Source organism: Euphorbia lathyris, chromosome 6 (genome assembly GCF_963576675.1).
Source record: "Euphorbia lathyris chromosome 6, ddEupLath1.1, whole genome shotgun sequence".
In the NCBI taxonomy this organism is placed as follows: domain Eukaryota; kingdom Viridiplantae; phylum Streptophyta; class Magnoliopsida; order Malpighiales; family Euphorbiaceae; genus Euphorbia; species Euphorbia lathyris.
In genome coordinates, this window is record NC_088915.1 from 86,509,717 (window position 1) to 86,532,225 (window position 22,509).

Genomic DNA, 22,509 nt, shown 5'->3' on the forward strand with positions numbered 1-22,509 from the left:
TACTCGTTTATTCGCTTAATTTTATGCCTTACTCTATTATTTTTCTTTCGAAAATAATATAATCATAAGGTTAATCATAAGGTTTTGCGAGTGATGCGTAATCATGCATCCGCCTTTCTTTAATAGGCTACACATTTATGTGTTTTTTGAGTTTAACCCTAAGGGTTTTGCGAGTGATGCGTAATCATGCATCCGCCTTTCTTTAATAGGCAACACATTTATGTGTTTTTTGAGTTTAACCCTAAGGGTTTTGCGAGTGATGCGTAATCATGCATCCGCTTTTCTTTAATAGGCAACACATTTATGTGTTTTTTGAGTTTAACCCTAAGGGTTTTGCGAGTGATGCGTAATCATGCATCCGCCTTTCTTTAATAGGCAACACATTTATGTGTTTTTAAGAACAATCCGCATTCGGGCGTAACATATTGAATAAATGTAATAATTGGATACCTTTATTGATAAAGAGAAAAGGTTTATTACATAGGTACACCAACTGTGTGGGATCAAAGCCTCATTAAAACCTTTTATCAGAAAACCCAATGGGAAAAACTCATAAAAGGAAAAAGAGTACTCGTCATTTCCTCGAACTACTCGGCCTTTTTATATAGGCGTAGATTCTCTAGATTCCAGGTGCGCGGGAGCTTCTTTCCGCTCATTTCTTCTATTTCAAAAGTGGCTGGTCCCAGCTTCTTGGATACTTTGTATGGTCCGATCCAGTTGACGCCCAGCTTTCCTTTGCCATCTCTGGATTGTATTTTATCCGCTTTTTTCAAGACCAAGTCGTTCTCGTTGATTATTACTTTTCGCATTCTTCTGTCATGATATTTCTTGATTCTATTGCGGTATACTGCCATTCGCATGTAAGCTTTTTCTCTTCGTTCCTCCACAGAATCCAAAGCATCTCTAATGTTGATAGGATTTTGTGTGTCGCAATAATAAATTATCCGATCTGTGGGCGACTTGATTTCAACAGGTAGGACTGCTTCGGCTCCATAAACTAGCGAGAAAGGTGTTTCGCCTGTTGCTGCCTTTACAGAGGTTCTGTATGCCCACAACATATGGGGTACCTCATCCGCCCAACCTGTTTTTTTGTCTCCTAGCCGCTTCTTGATGCCTTGAATCATGGCCCTGTTGGTAACCTCCGTCATACCATTCGATTGGGGATGGTTTACGGAAGAAAAATGATTTTTGATCCCCATGCTTTCGCAGTATGTTTTGAACTTGGCACAGTTGAACTGGGTGCCATTGTCGGTTATAAGCTTTTGCGGGATTCCAAATCGCATGATAATGTTCTCTCGTAAGAACTCGATCATTCGCTCAGGTGTTTGTGCGGTTACTGCCTCCGCTTCTACCCATTTGCTGAAGTGGTCAACTGCGACTATCAAGTACTTCCTTTTCTTTGTCGTTTCTCGGAATGGACCCACTATATCGATTCCCCATGTTGCGAATGGCCACGCCATCATTATAGCGATTTGTTCGGCTCCGGGAACATGCTTTTCATTCGCATGTATTTGACAATTGTGACATTCCGCAACCATCTTCTGGGAATCTTCCACCACCTTGGGCCAGTAGTATCCCATCAGTTTGACCTTTCTTGCCAACGCCGCCGAAGCTTCGTGTGCGCCACAAATTCCTTCATATAATTCTCGCAGCACGTAGTCTCCTTCGTTGCGACTAATGCATTTCAACCATGGACATGTGTACGATTTCCGATACAAAGTTCCCTCTCGAATTGAGTATCGAGCTGACTGCCCAATTAGCTTTCTGGCTAAGCTCTTATCAACCGGTAAATCTCCCTGCTCCAGATATTGGCGAATGGGCATCCGCCAATCTTCATCGTCTTCCAGTTCTTCGATGACCATAATCTGATCGACCTCGAATGCTGGTGCTGATTTTATTTCCAAATTGCATGCCTTTTGACTCCATGGTTCTCTACTTGCCGCTGCTTTTGCCAATTCGTCAGCCTTTGCATTTTGGCCTCGCGGAACATGTACCATCTCCCAAACGACTCCCTTGTGCGTTAACTCTTGTGTCAATCTGCCGACTACCTGATGGTATTTTACTAGCTCCTCCTGTTTCACCAGATAATTTTTTGTGATCTGGTTTATCATGAGTTTGGAATCGCTGTAGATTACCACTCTTTCTGGGGTGAGTTCATTGAGCAACTTCAATCCGCATATCATTGCTTCATACTCTGCGGCATTATTGGTAGTTTTGAAAGTTAATTTTGCTGCATAGCACATGCGAATAACCTCCGGGCCCTTGATGACGACTCCCAGCCCAGCTCCATCTGTAGATAATGCCCCATCTGTGTACATGCTCCACTCTTCTTTTTGTGCCTTCGGACATTCATCGTCATCCCAGGTGAATTCGTTCACGAAATCGGTGAGTACTTGGCTCTTTAGCGCTGGTCTCCCTTCATAGCGAATATCGAATTCTCCCAGGCGAATTGACCATTCCATCAACCGGCCGGATGTGTCAGGTTTCTGTAATACCTTTCGCATTGGGATGCCAGTTCTCACAATGATAGTATGCGCCTGAAAGTTGGTTTCAATCTAGCCGCCATGGTTATCACTGCGAGGGCCATTTTGTCCAACTTCGAATACCGGAGTTCTGCATCCTTCAGGACTTTGCTCACGTAGTACACTGGATATTGTTGCCCTTCTTCTTCTCGCACCATCACAGTACATATCGCCATATTGGTGACGGATACGTAGAGAAATAAATCTTCTCCATCCTCCGGCCTACTCATTAAGGGCGGATAACACAGTAATCGCTTTATCCCCTCGAATGCTTCTTGACAATTCGGCGTCCATTCAAAGGACTTGGATTTTTTGATGGCATTGTAGAAAGGTAGACATCTCCTAGCTGAGCATGATATGAATCGCCCTAATGCCACCAACCGCCCATTTAGTCTCTGTACTTCTCTTATGCTCCTCGACGTTTTCATCTCCATTACTGCTTTAACCTTCTCGGGATTCGCCTCAACTCCCTTGCCGCTAACAATGAAACCCAGGAACTTTCCCGCTCTTGCTCCGAATGTGCATTTCTCTGGGTTCAATTTGAGGCCATATTTGATTAGCACTTCCAGGATTTCTTTGATATCCTGCGGGTGGTCTTGCATTTTCTTGCTTTTGATGATCATGTCATCAACGTAGATCGAGAAGTTCTCGCCGGATTTGTCTGAAAATATCTTGTTCATCATCCTCTGGTATGTTGCTCCCGCGTTTTTCAATCCAAAGGGCATCACCTTGAAGCAATAAGTCGCCTGGTGAGTTATGAACGATGTTTTGATTTCATCCGCCTTCTCCATGGGTATCTGATGGTAACTGGATTTCACGTCGGTGAATGATAAAGCTTCATATCCTGCAGTTCCATCTACCAATATATCAATGTTAGGAAGCGGATACATATCCTTCGGACATGCCTTGTTCAGATCTTTGAAGTCGACGCACATTCTGTACGTTCCATTTGGCTTTTTGACTAGCACCACATTGGCTAACCACTCCGGATAGGTGACTTCTCGAATTGCATCTGACTTTAGCAAATCCGCCACTGCTTTTTCAATCGCCTTTTGCCGCTCAGGAGCATGTCCTCTCTTTTTCTGTCGCACTGGGGTTGCACCTTTGTCTACATTCAAACGATGGGTTGCTACGTCTGGACTTATTCCTTTCAGTATTTCATTTGGGGTGGCAAATGCCAACTCACATTGGACCAGCACCTCGGCAATGGCTTTCTTCGTTTCTTCGGGGAGGCCCGTCGCTATTCGCATATTTTTGTCGCTTGAGATGGCGAATAGTTCCGTTTCTCCCAATGCTTCCGCTGGCAACTTCTCCTCTACCATATCTTCCTCGTTTGGCTTTGGTTCAAGTGACAATGTATAGGCCTGTTGAGATACAAGTTGATCACCTTCAACTATGACTCGCCCTTGGTGTGTTGGTAAATGTAATGTTAAATGCTTCATTGAGATGAGCGACTCCGTTTCTGACAGGAATGGGCGTCCCAGAATTATGTTGTAGGCCAATGGGAGATCAACAATTGCGAATTCTAAATCACCTCACCATTTTAGCTTTTTATCGCCCATTTCTGCCTCCAACACCACCTGTCCACTTGTTTGAGAGGATTGACCCCCAAAACCTGTTACATCCATGAATGTATGCTCCACTCGCTCGTCATTAATTCCCAACTTGTTGAATGCAGTCCGAGTAATAACATTACAAGAACTGCCAGTATCAATAAGGACCCGTGATTCGCGTGAATGAGTAATTGAGGGCATCCCCCCTATGAGTGTTGCTTTTTCGCTGTTCACGACGAGCTCTTTTTGTTGGAGGCTCATAGATCCCGCCGGCTATCACGTTTATCACTCCTTTTTTCTGCTTCTTTTCGGGCCTTGCCTCTTCTTCATGTGGTAACGTTGCTTTCTCGTCACTAGTCTCCTTTCGTACAAATTGATTCAGCTTGCCCCTTTCGATCAGCCTTTCAATCTCCTTCTTCAATTCATAGCAATCGTTCGTGTCGTGGCCGTTCAATCTGTGGAACCTGCAATATTTGTTAGGATGTCGCCCCAAACTGGTTCGACCTTTTACCTCGGGGAACCGCACATCCTTCTTCAGGGGGCTCTTTTCGATCCAAAGTAACACCTCCTGGCGAGTCGTGTTTAATGGTGTCTGATATCCGCCACTTTGAAAGGGGCGATCGCCTCTTCGAACAAAATTACTTTTGGACTGGGTCTGGCGCCGATTGTCCGAAGTGGATCTAGCGGCATCTCTTTATCGCCGGGTTTGAGCCCTATGTTCCCTGTTGACATCATCCACTTCCATGAATTCCTTTGCTATTTTCATGAGTTCGGCCACTGTGCGCGGCTTGTTGCGGATGATTTCCTCCCGCATACTCCAATCTTTGGTTCCATCTGCCATGATGTTGCGGATGCTCACGATATCCGGGTTTTGCAATCGCACCAGAATATCGTTGAATGCGACAACAAATTCCCTTAGGGAATTATAGTTCCTCTGTTTGATCTCCTTCAGCTGCCTATCCGTCACATCCGCTGCCTTACAGCCCACAAATTTCGCACAGAAATCCTGACTATATTGATGCCAATTATGAATAGATTCTGCGGGTAAAGATCGAAACAATTCAGATGCGGCTCCGCCCAAAGTTGTCGAGAATAACCTGCAAATGATGCTTTCACTCGCTCCTGCAACATCCATTAGTTCTCTGTAGTTCCTGACATGAGCCTCAGGATCAGAATTTGGATCCCCATAGTATTTAGGTATCGCGGGCGCTTTGATTCTGTGATCTGGAATGAATTCCCGCAACGAAGGGGCAAAAGGTGAATCGCTCTGGACCTCTGCTCTCGGCCTAGGCGAGTACCCCATTCGCTCCATCATGCTTCGTAATTGATCTTCTAAGTCAATATCGGGTATTCACCGGACTTCTTCCATCCGCTGCTGGTGAATTCTGGGTGGCATCCATCCGCCCATCGGTGTTGAGACGTGTGCCTGTTGGGGGACTAACCGCTGTCCCCTTATAGGATCAAAGTTCCATGTGTGCTCTCGCCCAGGAGTCATCAACTCCGAATGTCTGTGAGGAAAAGGTTCCACTTGCTGTAGCGGAAGAGTGCCTTGCACTCCTGGCAACGGTTGGGATGGCTGCCAGGTCGGATGTATCGTTGTAATGAGATCTGGGTGCGAGTAGTTGCTCGGGTGGCTGTGTGGGTTTGTGCGACTACTCTGGCCCACTTGATTTGGCGCCTGAGATGGCTGCGGGAGGGCCGATATGACAGGGATAGTCGGTGATTGTGTTGAGATAACCACAGGTTCTTGAGGAGAAGCCGCCACGGTGGTATTGTGTTCGGCGAGGGCAGTTAGTAAATTAATCATTCGATCTCCAGCCGCCTGGCTCATGTTCGAAGCCAAGACTTGTCCTGCCATCTGCACGAAATCACTATTGGACATTTCCATCTCAGTTTGCACTTGGACTTCCAATAAGGGACTCAATTGTCCCGAAGGACCCGATGAGCTAGGCACCACAGGCTGTGTACTTGCAGGTTGCGAATTCGCAATCCGTGGTCCCCTGGAGTTCATACTGGTTGATCTAGTGGTAACGCCGGTCGTTCGTGATGGTTTTGACATGTTCTTCGTGTACCTTTAACCAAATGTTGGTAAAAAAGGTCCACCTTCACCGCACCAATGATAACTTGCCGGATCCGATTTGATATTCTCTGCCAGAGTTACCTGCAAAACAGAACCGGAGACAGGATCTCCGGGAAAACTCTCCGACGATCAAGTCAATTTTTGTAAGAAGGTTGGTAATTTGACAATAGTATTGCGGGGAAAAATGTGAGCGTACCTTTTTCCCTCGTTCTTAAGGCCTTTTATAGGTGTTTTTTAGGTAACCGCCGAGGGCGGTTACTCCTTAGTGGGCCACGTTCTGAGGGCGGTTCCCCCTTTTTAGGCAATGTCCCTTTCGTGGCTTTCATGGCAACGAACGTGGTTCTGAGTGGGAGTCTTGATGCTCCGTTTAGGAATTCGGGGCGGTTACTCGCTTCATCCGTTTCCGCTTATTCGGGTCCCATTCGGGGCGGTTACTCGCTGCGCCCGCTTCCTTTATTCGGGTCTCATCCGATCTTAGACCATAGGTCTAAGTATGGGCTGGGCCTGCGAAATGAGTATGACCCGGTTTAGCCTCGCGGGTCATCAAAATTGAATTAGAAAAACTTGGAAAGAGGCTATTGGAACTTTAATTGGAGCTAAAGAAGAGCTAAAAGAGGAATCGAAGCTAAGAAAAAACGAAGAATGAAAGAAAGAACGAAGAACTAAGAACAAAGGGACTTAAGAACTAAGAACTAGAACTAAGAACTAGAGAGCTTTGGAAGGGACCTTAGGAAGGGGTTTTGTTGTGTTGGATTGAGTGATTTTTTATGAAGGGGAGGGGGTCTATTTATAGTATTTTGGAGTGGTATTTTGGTAATTATTCAGTGGCATTTTGGTAATTATTCACCAACTACCCCTTGAAATTCTCTCCCACTAACTTGCCACATCACCAACTAACTTAACTTCTTCAACTCCCACTAACTGATGTTGACTGCTTCCAACTGCTGCCGGAAGAGAGGATACGCCCCGCGTAATGTCGGTTACGCCCTACGTATCAGGGCTTCTAAAGCTTGCGCGTTCTGTCGATGACGTTTACGCGTGGCGTATGGAAGGGTACGTCCCGCGTAAACGAGTCTCTGAAGTGGAACGTCTTCGGATGCGCGGTATACGCCATGCGTATGGAAATGCACGCCCCGCGTAAACGTGCTCCTGATCTTGAAACGCCTTTGGATGTGTGGAGTACGCCCCACGTATGAAGATGTACGCCTCGCGTATTTGGGATGAATTTACGAATGTATTTATTATTTTTATTTTATCATTATTATTTTCTAGATACAATGAAAACTATATCCTAAAATTGACAAACAAGCATTATATATATATAAAATAAAATTTATTTATTTTGGGCCAACAGTTGGATTAACACATTTACCTATTTTGCAGTTCTAGAAATTATAGGGTTAATACATAATTCTACACCTAATTAAGCTTCTTACGCTGGTGGTGTTTGACTATAAAATTAAGTGCTGGATAAATACATACTATAAAAAAAACAAATAGATAGTAAATATTATAAATGTTAAAAGTATTAAATGATGTAACTAATTCGTAGAGAAAATATCCTCTTACTCATGGAGATACAATCGAAGCACCACTGTATTAGGAGCGCATCCGCATAACGTGAGCGATGCGAATGCAGCTCCGAAATGGGGGACTTTGAATCGGCCTATTTTTACTTCGGCCATTAATTTTTTATTTGTAAATACTTGAGCCGAATTCTATTCATAAGCTAAGCTGAATTAATGTTTTTATACATAGATTAATTCTAACAGTCATCTCTATTTATAAATAATTGTGTTCATTTGTGAACAGTTGTATCTGTTATCCGTTCGAATTCTATATATACAGAATTCGAACTGTCACTCTACTGCAACTGTCATGTCCCTCCCGCATTTCTTTGTAATGCTCTTTCATTTTTATCACTTAGCCATGACCTACATTTCAGCTCCCTAAACTAAATGTTGGTATTAAGAAAAAAAAGTTTGCAATACGTCCATCTCTCCCTTTTGTAGGGATGACAACGAGTAGGGTACTCGTGGATGGTGTCAATTCCAAATCTTTACTCGTTCATTTTTTAATTACCCGTACCCGTCCCACTACTCTAATGAGTATACTTTTTGCATCCCATACTCGTCCCATTTAATTCGCGAGTACTCTTACCCATTAAGAATCAATAAATTATACAAAAAATATTACAAATTTAACAAAGTACAAATTTAATAAATCATTTATATTAAAATTGAAACTTAATCAATAAGAATAAAGTAGTTTATTGGTATCACTCAATGGTTGAAAAACAAAAGGTTGAAGTTCAAATATCACATCTTACATCTAAAAAATAATAGTACTTTTTAATATATAAAATAAAAGAGTTATGACGGGTACCGGGCACCCTGCAGAGGTATTCCCATACCCGTCTCATTACTCTAACAGAGAATGGTTTTGATCTCATACTGGTTCCATACCCTTTTATACAAGATACAGATAATCCCACTAGGATTGAGTAGTGCTGGGTATCCGCATGTACAGTACCCGTTGCCATCCCTACCCTTTCGTATTGGAAAATGGCCTAATACAGTAATATTACTCCAATGTTTTTTTTTCAATTTCTATCAAAAAAAAAAAAAAAAAAAAAATTTGAGGCCTAATTTTGAATGTATTAAAAATTCTCAAAGCCTAACTTGCTCAAGTTGATGTTGAATATGAGAACGTTGAATTAGACCGCTCCACTATAGATATTAACTAATTAATCTCATATTAGCAACTTACCACCTTAACTATGATTAATTGATTAATCATATAATTACCAATCCTCCACTAATCAATAATTAATCATCTCTATATAAACCCATCAAACCTCTCCATTAATCTCCATCCAATTATCCAATTCCAATTCAATAATTCTCATCCTCTTAATTTCAAAATGGGTAATTACTCTCTAAATCAAAAGATAATCTTCTTCTTACTAGCTATACTTCTCATTTTTGAACCCATTGTTGCTTTCTCGCCCGAAGATGAAAAATCAGTGTCTTCTCTGCGAGGAATAAACCGTTTCCTAGCAGAAAAGAGCAGCAGAGCCGCTATGACATGCAATATATATCCAAGGGTTTGCCGAGTCAAAAATAGTCCCGGACCGGACTGTTGTAAGAAGAAATGTGTCAATTCTCTTACTGACAAGTTTAACTGCGGTAAATGTGGAAATAAGTGTAAGTATTCTGAGATTTGTTGCCGAGGGAAGTGTGTGAATCCTATGTTTGATAAGAAGAATTGTGGAGGTTGCAGTAATAAGTGTAAGAAAGGAAGTAAATGTGTGTATGGAATGTGTAGTTATGCATAGAATACCTAATAATGTTTCAAGGTACAAATTTAGCTCTATGAAAGCGGATTAGCTTTCACGTACAAAACAATGCAATTTAAATCTAATGTTTACGAGACGGTGCAATTTTAAGTCGCATACAACAGAAGATAAACCCATCTTCTGTTAACACGAGAATTGCACCGTCTGGTAAATACTAGATTTAAAATTGCATTGCTTTGTATGTTGACATAGTGCTAAATTTGTATTTATCCTATAAGTTTTATTGCTACGAGAAAAAAAAAAGAATATAAAAATATTCGATTTGTTTGATTGAATAAATGAAACTGTGAATATTATCAGTCGCAAAGCTTGAGAAGAAGGTAGAGATACAATTATAGTATCCCGATATAGTCTTTTCAGATAGAGGGAGGCGTCTTAGACCGTCTCTGATCGATCCATTATTGAAATATGATAGTGTTTTGTAATATAGTGCTTTGTTATTCTTTAAAAATGTTAATTCATGTATGTGATTATTAATTAATTAATACTTTTGTATTTACTAAATCATAATTTGTTGTAACTTGTATTGATGTATCACTTAATTTATGATTAACATATGAATGGAATTTGTATTATTTATATTGGACAGTCTATATCTTTGGGTACTTTTATTATTATTATTATTATTATTATTATTAAATAGAGGTGATTGAAAATATGTAAATTAATGGTTAAATAAAGTCAGGATAGAACCCAAATATAAATATGAAGGGGTAAAGTACGCTCATCTTCAACTTTATCAATTTTCATGGTATGACTACTTAACTTTAAAATGTAACATAAAAGTTATTAGACTTTACACTTTGTTATGCCCATGACCACTAAACTTTAATCAATGTTTCAAAATGATCACTGACAGTCTCAAAAAGAAAAAAAATCCAAGAACTGATGATATTCTAAGCAACAGTAATTTTTGAAATTTTCGTTTTGAGATCATTTAGGTGTTGTTCGGTTAGGAGAGAACGTGCATTTTTTCGAGAGAGATATCCAAATGTGATTTTGGAAAATAAAAAATATGGTTTTCTAGTGAATGTCATTCTAAGCAATTTTAATTTTTGAATATTTTTATTTTGAGGTCTTCTTACCTCGTGAGCTCTAGGACCCACTTGTTGTAGTTGTTTGTTGTGCTAGATTCCACCTTGGTGGTAGTGAACATGGTGGTGTGGGTTGTCTTTGGGTTTGGGGTATCAGAATCTCCTCATTCCTCCGGTTAGGACTTCCGATGGGTTGTTGCATCATACTACGCACTTTTAGCTTGAAGCTTTCCATAGATTCCTTTTGTTCTTCGAGTAGGGCTCAATTTTGTTCCCTTATTAGCTCCCTAATCTCGACCTCAAAATCCTCCATCTTCTAGTCTGCAATCTCCATGGATTCTATGGTAGCCTCAGTTGAACCATCGCCAAAATAAGTCCCGGGTTAAGAAAACGATTGGTTCTGATACCAACTGATACGAACTCATGATGCTAGAGTTGATTTTGATCGTAAATCAACAAAAGAAGTTCTTCACTAACTTGATTAGTAGGAGTTAATCCCAAGATATAGGTTACAAACCTTCTACTTCCAAAAGGAATTTGTATTTGATTTTATAAAAGTTGAGCTTCCTTAGAAAAATAAGAATTTAAATACCTCCCACAATTAAAGAATAAATGACTTAAAAATCCTCACTAAGGTTTTAATCTAAATACAAATAGGGGTAATATTGAGGTAATGAAAACTAGCGACAAATCAGTAACTAATCACAAAGTAGCAAATAGATTTGATCAGGATGGTGATAGACTTGTTTCTTTAGTGATGAAGTAATCCTACACGGTGTGCGGCCAACACGACACGTCATATGGCTAATAAACTCAGGCTACTCACACAGTTTTAGGGAACTTTTTCGGTAACTCTCTCGAAATAGACATACGACGTGTGAGAATAGGCACACCCCGTATAAATCTAGCCAAAACTCCAGAAACTCCAACAAGCTAGCCACACGATGTGTGACTCAGGTAACAATGCCGTGTGAGCTTCCCCTCACTCTTGCATTGGACTTCTCAAGAAGATACCCTTATCCATTAAAACTGACATAACTAACATTTAAAATATCATAAAATACTAATAGAAAAATATAAAATAACTTAATCGATAATCGAAATTCAAAATATCATAAAATAATGATAATTAAACCAAAACTAAAAGTATAAAAAAAACAAAAAAAATTTATTACAATTAAGGAATGTATCTTATTAGTGGTTTATATTGAGAACTTATAAATTAGTGAATTTAGAAGGTTAGAATCAAGATATATATTGAGAATTTAATTGGTGAATTTAAAAGTTTGAACATAATTGATTTTTAAGATATAGATTAAGGACTTGGGAAATAATCTCATATGATATCCGTTTCGTACCAGTTATAGGTAATTCTTTGAATCTCGTAACTGTCCATGTCTTTTTGCACAGAATTCGAGTAATCCTATTAAAATTAAATAGGAAAAAGTACAAAAATAAACATTATGGTTCCATCCGTTTCCAATCATAAACTATGTGGTTTCAAAATTTGCAAACAGATGGCTTGAAGTTCATTCTGTAGCAAACATGGTCCAAAAAATTTAATGGTGTTAAAAAAGATGACATGGCAGTCAAAGTCAAAAAAATCAGAGGTACATTTTGTCTTTTTATTATTTTATTTTCAAAATCCTAAAAACCATACCCAATCTTCAACCGACCCCTTAACATGTTTCAAAAACTTCAAAGGAGTAAAACGAATATTGTGAAGAAAATTAAAAATAAAATTCGGACACAGTCCAGTCGAGCCAACGAGCGAGCACGCGCGTGTGGTATATTTGTCAAAACCCACTAAACACAATTTAAAGGCTTATAAGGGCCAAACCTTTATATACCCTTGAAAACTTTGATAAGTTTGTCATGTGGAATAGGAAAATAGCTCCTAAGAGCAAATGTACTAATTACAAATATACCCACACCAACCAAAGTCATTTTCTTCTAATCAAACCATTTTCTCACAGTCATACCTTTATTCACATTTTCATGTTTTCTCTTTTCTTTTTAATGTTTTTTTTTGTTTTTACGCTTTTATATTTTTTTAATATTTAATTATATTTAGTTAATCAAGTTAAACAAGTCATTTCATTTAATAAATGAGTTGGCTCATGTCAACTTATTTATAAATGGATCGTCTCAACCTTTTATTGAATGGGTTGGATTGTGTGAATCCATTTATTAAATGAGTTTGGTCAACTCATTTACCTATTTTGACAATTCTAAAAATTATAGGGTTAATGCAGAATTATACACCTAATTAAGCTTCTCACACTGGTGGTGTTTAACTATAAAATAAATTAAGTGCTGAACAAATAAATACTAAATATTATAGATGTTAAAAGTATTAAATGACGCAACTGTTTGATAAATACTAAGAATAAACATTGAATTTAAAAATGTTAGTTAATATTGTTTAACTTAAAATTGTAACTTAAAATCAAAAGAGCACAACACAATTGATACACCGGTGAGAAGTTGTTGGTTCAAACCCATCCTCTATCCTTTAAAAAAAATTGTAAGTTACATATTATGTTATCAAACAAACTAAAAATCAATGCTATTAATTTTTGTTGGAAATTTTGTATTAAATAATTAGAATAATTTGAAATGCGTCAAGGTATTTTATACCATGAGATCTTTCGAACAATATATTACAAGCTCAAAATGGATAAATGATAAATGAGAAATTGATACTCATAGTGAACCACTTGAAATGGGTTTGAGAAGGATAAAGGAAATTAATTACTAGAAAAAAGGCTCTCTCAATCATAGAGGGTGGAATCGAAGTACCATCGGGTTAGTGACGTACCTGTACGATGTGGACGACATGAATATGCAGCTCCGAAATGAGGGCCTTTGGGCTGTCCTACTTTTGCTTCGGCCATTAAATTTTTTTTTTATCTTGCTTGAACTGAGTTATGTTCATAAGCATGTCAAAGTGAATTGTGACAGTCATATTGCTTTTTATTTAGCAAATAACCAAATCTATCATGCAAGGACGACGCATATCGACGTTTGTTATCATTTTGTAAGGGAAATTATTAAAACATGTCAAATACAGCTTCAGATTCCAATCGTTGTCAATCTCGCTGATATGGCAGTAATATTTTTAAAAGTTATGTTAGTTTCTTTAGCTTCTTTTTCTACTCTGAACGCGGAGAGTAAAGTTCAATAAAGCTTCTAGGACTGTAAACGGCGCGGGTCGGGCATTAACCATCCCCGACCACTGGTCTATCGGGGATTTCCCGTCCCTGTCCCGAATAACATATGGAAATTTTTTTGGCTATACCATCCCCACGGGGAACCCCTATCTCCATTTAAACTTTTTAATTTCTTTACTTTTTTTTAAGGTTTCCAAGGTTTTGATTATCTAAGATTCCCATCCTCGCGGGGAATTCCCATCCCCGGTGCATGCATTACTTATTAGCTTTCAATTTTTTTATTTTATAATTTCTGCTCCTAATTGCATAAGTTCTGTTTTAATTTTAAACCAACTTAGTTAAAGCTCTTACTTAATCTATTCTAATTTATTTTTAGAATATATTCCATTTTAAAGCAACCAGTTACAACTCAATCTTTTTAGTTTATTTTTTTTAATTTATCTAAATTACATATATATTCTTTTAGTTTAGTTTTTTCTTTTTTTTTTTTTTTGATATTCAAGTATGGGGACATTCGGGGACGGGGATGGAATACTTATAACCATACCCGTCCCGTCCCCGAATATCGGGGACAAAATAAAAACCATTCCCTTCCCATAGAGATCACAAATGGGGATTCCCCGTCCCCAACGGGCCGAACTAATTGACAGCCTTAAGCTTCTTTTATTTGTAAAAAAAAAAAAAAAAAAAAAAAAGTTGCAATACGTATATCTGGCCCTTCCATATTGGAAAATGGCCTAATAATACAGTAATATTTCAATTTCTATCAAAAATTGAGGCCTAATTTTGAATGTATTACACATTCTGAAAGCCTAACTTTTTTTGGCTCAAGTTGATATTGAATATGAGAACGTTGAATTAGACCACTCCACTATTTATATAGTCCACAAGATATTAACTAATTAATCTCATATTACTTGATTACCACCCTAACTATGATTAATTGATTAATCATTTAATTACCAAACCTCCACTAATCAATAATTAATCATCTCTATATAAACCCATCAAACATCTCCATTAATCTCCATCCAATCCAATAATTCTCATCAAAATGGGTACTTACTCTCTAAATCAAAAGATAATCTTCTTCTTACTAGCTATAATTCTAATTTTTGAAGCCATTGTTGCTTTCTCACCCGAAGATGAAAAATCAGTGTCTTCTCTGCGAGGAATAAACCGTTTCCTAGCAGAAAAGAGCAGCAGAGCCGCTATGACGTGCAATATATATCCAAGGGTTTGTCGAGTAAAAAATAGTCCCGGACCGGACTGTTGTAAGAAGAAATGTGTCAATTCTCTTACAAACAGGTTTAACTGCGGTAAATGTGGGAATAAGTGTAAGTATTCTGAGATTTGCTGCCGAGGAAAGTGTGTGAATACTATGTTTGATAAGAAAAATTGTGGAGGTTGCAGTAATAAGTGCAAGAAAGGAAGTAAATGTGTTTATGGGATGTGTAGTTATGCATAGTACTTAATAACCTTTCGGGATAAGGTACAAAATTTCGCTTTCACGCTTAAACAGTCCAATTTAAGTCTAACGTTTTATCGGATCGTGCAATTATAAATCGTATAGGTTTAAAATTGCACAGTCTGGTAAACGTTATATTTAAAATTGCACTGTTTTGTATATGATAATAAAGTTAAATTTGTATATTATCTTGTAAGTTTTATTCCTATAAAAACGAAGTATAAGAAAAAAAATTGATTTGTTTAATTGAATAAGTGAAACCGTGAATATCAGTGGTGAAGCCAGGAAAGAAGGTAGAGATGCAATTATAGTATCTCGATATTCTATTTTCAGATAGAGAATCATCTGGAATCACTCATCTTAGAGGAGATTGTTCGGTCTTTGATCCGCCAGTGATATACGATAGGTTTTAGTATTATGGTTGATTATTCTTTAAAAATGTTAATTTATTGTAACTTGTATTGATGCATCACTAAATTTATGATGAATATATGAATTGGAATTTGTATTACTTATATACAATGGTGTATATCTTTTGGTACATATTATTATTAATATTTAGGCTATGGTATCAAAATAGGTTAAAATTGGAAAAGTATCAATTTAGACTATGTATAAAATAATATCAATATAGGTTTATTGTTTAAAAAATAGTATCAATTTAGGTATTGATAACGGAACGTGACACGTCATTCATATTACTCTGTTAAGTTCTGTAAATTGTACGTGGAGAGAGAAATTGGAACTTAACGGATTAATATAAATGATGCGTCACGTTCCGTTATCAAGTCTTAAATTGGTACCATTTTTAAAATATTAAGTCCATATTAATACTATTTTATACATAGAATCTAAATTGATACTTTCTAATAATCATTGACTTATTTTGGTAACTTAAAAATATGTAATGTTATGGTTAAACAAAGTCAGGATAGAACCTAAATATAAAGGGCAAAGTTAGTAAAGAAACATTAATTTTAATATGTTGAAATTTCAATAGCTTTTAATTTTTTTTTAAGGAAAGAGTCCAAATTTGCCTCTAAGTTTTTTTTTTTAAGTTTGAACATATAAAATAGGTTAATTTTATCCTTAACGTTACCAATCAATTTTAATTTTACCATTACACAATATAAAGTTTGAATTGACTGATTTGATAGTTATTCGACTATTACATTGGATCTTCCAAACAAGTTTGTCAACAAATAAAACAATTATGTATATTTTGACAGATTGTTTATACATGTTTTAATAACATAGTAAATATTTTATGCAGTTTTTTGTCGTTAACTTGTATTTGGAAGAATTCAATATTGTAATTTCGACAAATCTTTTTTGTAATTGTGTTAGTAATATAATAAATATTTTAGACATAATTATCATAAATAAATTCAACATTTACAAGTTTCCAATATTAAAAAACAAATTTCAATTATGTCAGAATTTAGTTAGTTTTTTCTTTAAATCAGTAACTGAATTTGACAAAACTGAAAATAAAAATATGAGATTTTAATATATTTATAAAGAAAAACTATGAAATAATAAAATACAAATATATGAAGTAATTAGTTTAGTATCATATTTACTATTGAACCATATTTTTAATTTTTCAAAATCATCATTTTTTTAAGTTTTCTCTTTCTAAAAATTAACTTTTTCTCTCGTGAAAAACACCTAAATGACTCCAAATCTATAAATTTGAAGAATTAAAACTGTTTAAAATATAATTTAATTCTTAAAAATTTGCAGAATTAAAATTACTTAAAATATCATTTAACTTTTGAAAATTTTCATTTCTTGAAAATTTTCATTTTGAGGTTGTTATCGGCCAAATTCTGATAAAATGAATACAAATACAAAATTTTGCAAACCACAAAGTTGCGTTTACAAAAAGAAAATTTCACAAATATTAATCTGCAACTCGGCGAAACCACATAACATGTATATATAATTAAAATTAACCCTATTATATATATACATATAAAAGAATTATATTATAATTCAGTTCGTTTTCAGTTACATCAAATTTTTTTAAAATAACCGATAATCAAACTATTTCATTTCAAAACCGAAGCGAATCAAACAAAATAAATAAACCGAACCAAAATACAATTCCGGTTCGATTACGGGTCAATTTTGCTCAACCTAGTCAAAACTCAACAAATTGTATCAAGCTAGCTCGTGCAACCACGTTTCTCTTATACAATCAAATCTAAAACACCAAAAACACAAACAAATCCCTAAATCAAATCCCCAAATCGTGTAAACCACCTTCTTCAACATCTCTAATCCTATATATCAATGAACTCCTTCAATCTCTGCAACTCAATCCATTTCCATGGCGTCGTCACTCCAATTCCTACTCCTAATCCTTTTCATCTCACAACAATCTCAAGCAAAGCAATCAAATTCAAATTCCAATACAATTTCAACCTACGATCTTCCTCTTCCTACCAAACCCCAAAATGTCTTCAACACAATTGACTCTTGCTGGCGTTCAGATTCAGATTGGGCGTCAAATCGCCAAACATTGGCTGATTGTGCGGTGGGATTCGGCCAAACTGCAATCGGAGGCAAATACGGCGTCGTTTATGTTGTTACGACGCCGGATGATGATCCGGTTGACCCTAAACCGGGTACACTGCGGTATGGGGTGATACAGGATGAGCCGCTTTGGATAATTTTTGAGAAAGATATGGTTATTAGGCTTGAAAATGAGCTTATTGTTAATAGTTATAAGAGTATTGATGGGCGTGGGGTTAAGGTGGAGATTACCGACGGACCGTGTCTAACTATTGACGGTAAGTTTACGGAATTAATTAACTGGAAAACCGATTTATGAAACCGGAAAATAGGTTATTTATTGAATGATTTTATCAAAATCGAAAAATGAACCGATTATCTATATATCTATTTATGGGGTAAATTGTAACGATGGTTTCAGAAGTTTGGGGTCAGTTTTAAAACAATCACTGAATTTTAATTTGTTTTAATGTCGTTGAACTTTGCGTTTTATTTCAATAGAAACATTGCAATATATTTAGACAGAAAAAATTCACTGAAACAATGACACAACAACTACGTTGAAAAAACTCTATGATGTATTATATGACAGCCACGTGACAGCTAAAAAAACAAATAGATATATATATATTTTTATTGAATTAAATAAATGTAAATATAATTTTTCTTTTTTGCTGTCTGATCATGTCATACATAAAAATCAGACATTTTTAATGTTTATGTTATGTCACTGTTATAGTGATTTTTCCTGCGTGAAATGATCAAAATTATTTTATTGAAACCAAAATGAATTGTTGAGTGGGTTTATTGAAACAAAAAAAAGTTCGACAACTTTTTTTAAGCTAACTCCAAATTTCAGTGACCATTAATGCAATTAACTCATAACTAGTATAAACATTTGTGATATTTTAATAATTCATACATAAAATTCATATTCATATTTAATTTCTAAATTAAAAATAAGTTGAATATATCATGTGTTCCCTCAACTTGGCCAAACAAACCGATTAACCTTCTGAATTTAAATATATTTCGTTAGATCCTGAAACTTATTTAAAATCACATATTGACTTGTTAAACTTGCTTAAAATGATATATTAACCCTTTAAAGTGATTACAATAATTTATTAATCTCTTAAACTTATTCTTAAGAATTTCATATTTATTTATTTAAATAAAAATGTTAAATTAGAATTTAATATGTAAAAAATTGTATATTAATTTTAAAGTGAATATAATATGTTAAAATAAATTTCTATTAAAATTCACTAATAATTAACCAATCAAAATATAGCAGTACAAGAAAAAAATGATTTAGAACCAAATTTTCAGTCGCAAACTGCATTTAGGGACCGGATTTTGATATTTAGCAACCAATGTTATCTGGTAGCTAAACTATTTACGACCAGTTTTCGGTATTCAAACTTAAACATTTGAGACCGGTTATCCGGTAGAGCGAACTTATCGACGAAGTGTCATAACTTAAACGATTTTAATAGACAGATAACTGTCGTGTTTATGAATTGATTAACCGAACATGTGTATTCTGAATTGAAGGTGTTAGCCATGTGATTGTGCACGGGATTAGCATTCATGATTGCAAACCCGGAAAGAGCGGGATGGTTCGGAGTAGTCCTAGCCACGTCGGGGAACGGTTAGGGTGCGATGGAGATGGCATTGCGGTTTATGCATCTTCTAATATTTGGATTGACCATTGCTATCTTGCTGCTTGTGCTGATGGACTCATTGATGTCACTCATGCTTCTACGGCTGTCACCATTTCTAACAACTACTTCACAAACCATGATAAGGTTAGTAATTTATTCAGGTTTATGTAAAATGAAAAAACCGAGCCGCTCATGAGCGATTCGGCGTTCGATTTGATAAAAGTTCGATTGTATTGGACTTGAGATATAAACGAGCCAGCTTGAGTAAGGTTTTAAGACTTGATTCGTAAATGAGTCGAGCTTGAGCACAGGGAAACTCAGGCTAGAAAGCTTATGAGTATGCTCGGTTATATGATTGTGAGCTCATGAATAAGCTCGATTATGATGTTTATGAACAGATTTCTGAGCAAGTTCGGTTCGATTATTTTTTAGTAATAATATTTCTATAAAGAGGAAAATGTAAAACTATATAGTTTTGTGTGCAACTTTCGTTTAGGTTTTAGCTTATGAACTTAATTAATAAGCTGTCCGTGAGCAAGTTCATATTAACGAGCTGCTGGCGAGCAAAGTTCGTGAACAAATAAACAAGTTGCTCATGAGCAACTTACGATTAGATTATTTCCTTAATGATCTGAGCTCGAAGATGTTGAGCTCGAGCTCGTTCATTTTCTTTCCAGCCGAACACGAGCATATCAAAGCTCGGGTTGGCTAGCTTGATTACAGCCCTAATAAATAACATTAGGTTCGGCCGGATCCGCTTATGTTTATTTATTGACCAATAAGGGTGTGTTTAGCTAGTAGAAAACTCTAGACTCTAGGTTTGACCAAGTCTGCTTATGTGCATACTGTTGTGAATTTCTTTACGACTTTTAAATTTTCTCGAATTCTAATTGGAAATATCTCTCCTCACTATAAGAAAATGACGGTCAGCTACGAATCTCCTCCTAACTAAAATCTGTAGCCTAACATATTGTAGAGCCGATCTCTTTTGTAAAAATCTGTAGGAGAAATTCGAACAGAATCACATACTAAAATTTCGTAGGAGACATTCATATAAAATCACACACTAAAATTCCGTAGGTAGTTCACAGAATCGTTACTAAAATTCCGTAGTTAATTCTCAACAGAATGACGCACTAAACTTTCGTAGGCGATTCTCCTCCAATTTTGTTAGTGAACTAATATTATAAACACTAACAGGTGATGTTGTTGGGGCACAATGATGATTTTTCCGCAGATAAAAATATGAAAGTAACTGTTATCTTCAATCATTTCGGGACCGGACTTGTTCAACGAATGCCAAGGTATAACATATTATTTTCTGTTACCCAATATTTTTCAGAATATAATATTTTTCAATAAATAAACCCGCGCAAAATGAATTTGGTGTTTTAATTACAGGGTAAGATATGGGTATGCTCATGTTGCAAATAATAGGTATGAAGAATGGGAAATGTATGCAATTGGTGGAAGTGCTAATCCTACTATTCTTAGTGAAGGAAATTACTTCTTTGCCCCCAATAATTACAATGTTAAACAGGTAATTAAGCACACTTTTGATTAATTGAAAGATTTTTATCTTATTAAATATATCTATATGTTGCTTTATTAATTTTGATTTTAAAGTGTTTTATATTTCCAAAAATCAAAACTCTCGAAACTTTTACGAAATATTGCAGTACGTTTTCATAATTGACTAATTTTTCAAAACTTGGAAACTTGTTCTTAAAATGTAATGTGTATTTAGCGGTCTCTCAAATTCTAATCACATATATGTTTTGTATTATGAAACCAGTAGCTAGTCTACCGGCTACCGGTTTCAATCTGGTTAGCAGAATCCCACAGTAAGAATAATGCTTAATTTTTTCCACAAAGACTCATTTAAGGATAAAATCCTATTTTCTACATATTTTTATAGTAAATTTGACCTGTATTCCTCACAATAGAACCAGAAACTACAAAAAAGATAGCAAATAAAATCCAAATATATAAGAATTTATAAAATAGTTGGCTGTCAAATAAAACCAAAATGTGTAATAATTTATAGGGTTAATTTCAAATAAAATCCAAATATATAATAATTTATAAAATAGTTGGGTGCCAAATAAAACCGTAATAATTTATAGGGTTAATTTCAAATAAAATTCAAATATATAATAATTTATAAAATAGTTGGGTGCCAAATAAAACCAAAATGTGTAATAATTTATAGGGTTAATTTCAAATAAAATCCATAATGTTTTATATTTTTGCAGATCGGTATCTGTTATTTTTTTTATTACAAATCGAACCCTATAATTTGCAAAAAAAATTATTTTTTTATTTTGTTGATTTTGTCAAATTTAGCCGATAACGAGCTCAAAATGAAAATTTTCCAGAATTAAAGTTGTTTAGTATCATATTTACTATGGAACTATTTTTTTAATTTTTTAAAATCATCATTTTTGGAGTTTTCTCTCTCTAAATATTAATCTCCAATTCTATTATTAAATCACAAAAAAATGAATTTTTTAGAAACAATGGTTATGCAATTGGTACAGAATAAAGAACAAAATATATGTGTTTCATAATCATATTTGAAATTGACCCAACTTGTCAATATTAGGGATAAAATTGCTCTGCCAAACGTTACGGTAAATTTGCACCATTTTAGATGTTAGGAGTAAAATTGCTCATGGCTGTAAACGTTAGAGGTATTTTTGCACCTTATACCTAATTTTTTTAATGAACTTTACATCAAACAAAATGCTGAGCTCGAAACGAGGCCAAGCTCATCCATTTTCTACCGAGCCGAGCATGAGCAGACCAAATCTCAACTCGGCTCGACTCAAGGCCCAAATACTACTTTAAACCTTTCCTAATTTCCATTTTTGTTTCCATTACTAAGTAACATAATGTGGTTGATTGAGCAGGTTACAAAGAGAGAGGTTGAAGGAGGATGGAAGAACTGGAAATGGAGATCATCAAAGGATGTTTTTGAAAATGGTGCTTATTTTGTGCAATCTGGCTATGGAACTTGCGCACCACTCTATTCTCCGGATCAATCTTTCACTGTTGCACCTGGTGTTTTGGCACCTATTTTAACATCTGATGCTGGTCCCCTTACGTGCACTACAGGAAAACCTTGCTCGTAA

At 35.9% G+C, this 22,509-nt stretch overlaps 2 protein-coding genes across 2 annotated transcripts; both read left to right on the forward strand.

Moving 5' to 3' along the window:
• The first annotated feature begins 9,048 nt into the window (after positions 1–9,048).
• LOC136233530 (stigma-specific STIG1-like protein 1) lies at positions 9,049–10,085 on the forward strand. Its single transcript, XM_066023213.1, has one exon. It carries the CDS (start codon positions 9,079–9,081, stop codon positions 9,490–9,492), a length of 414 nt encoding a protein of 137 aa, XP_065879285.1. The 5' UTR covers positions 9,049–9,078; the 3' UTR covers positions 9,493–10,085.
• Positions 10,086–17,523: 7,438 nt separating this feature from the next.
• Positions 17,524–22,509, forward strand: LOC136233797 (probable pectate lyase 16). Its single transcript, XM_066023484.1, has 5 exons — positions 17,524–17,986; positions 19,266–19,519; positions 20,576–20,679; positions 20,777–20,915; positions 22,288–22,509. The coding sequence occupies exons 1-5, from the start codon at positions 17,524–17,526 to the stop codon at positions 22,507–22,509; spliced, it is 1,182 nt and encodes a 393-aa protein (XP_065879556.1).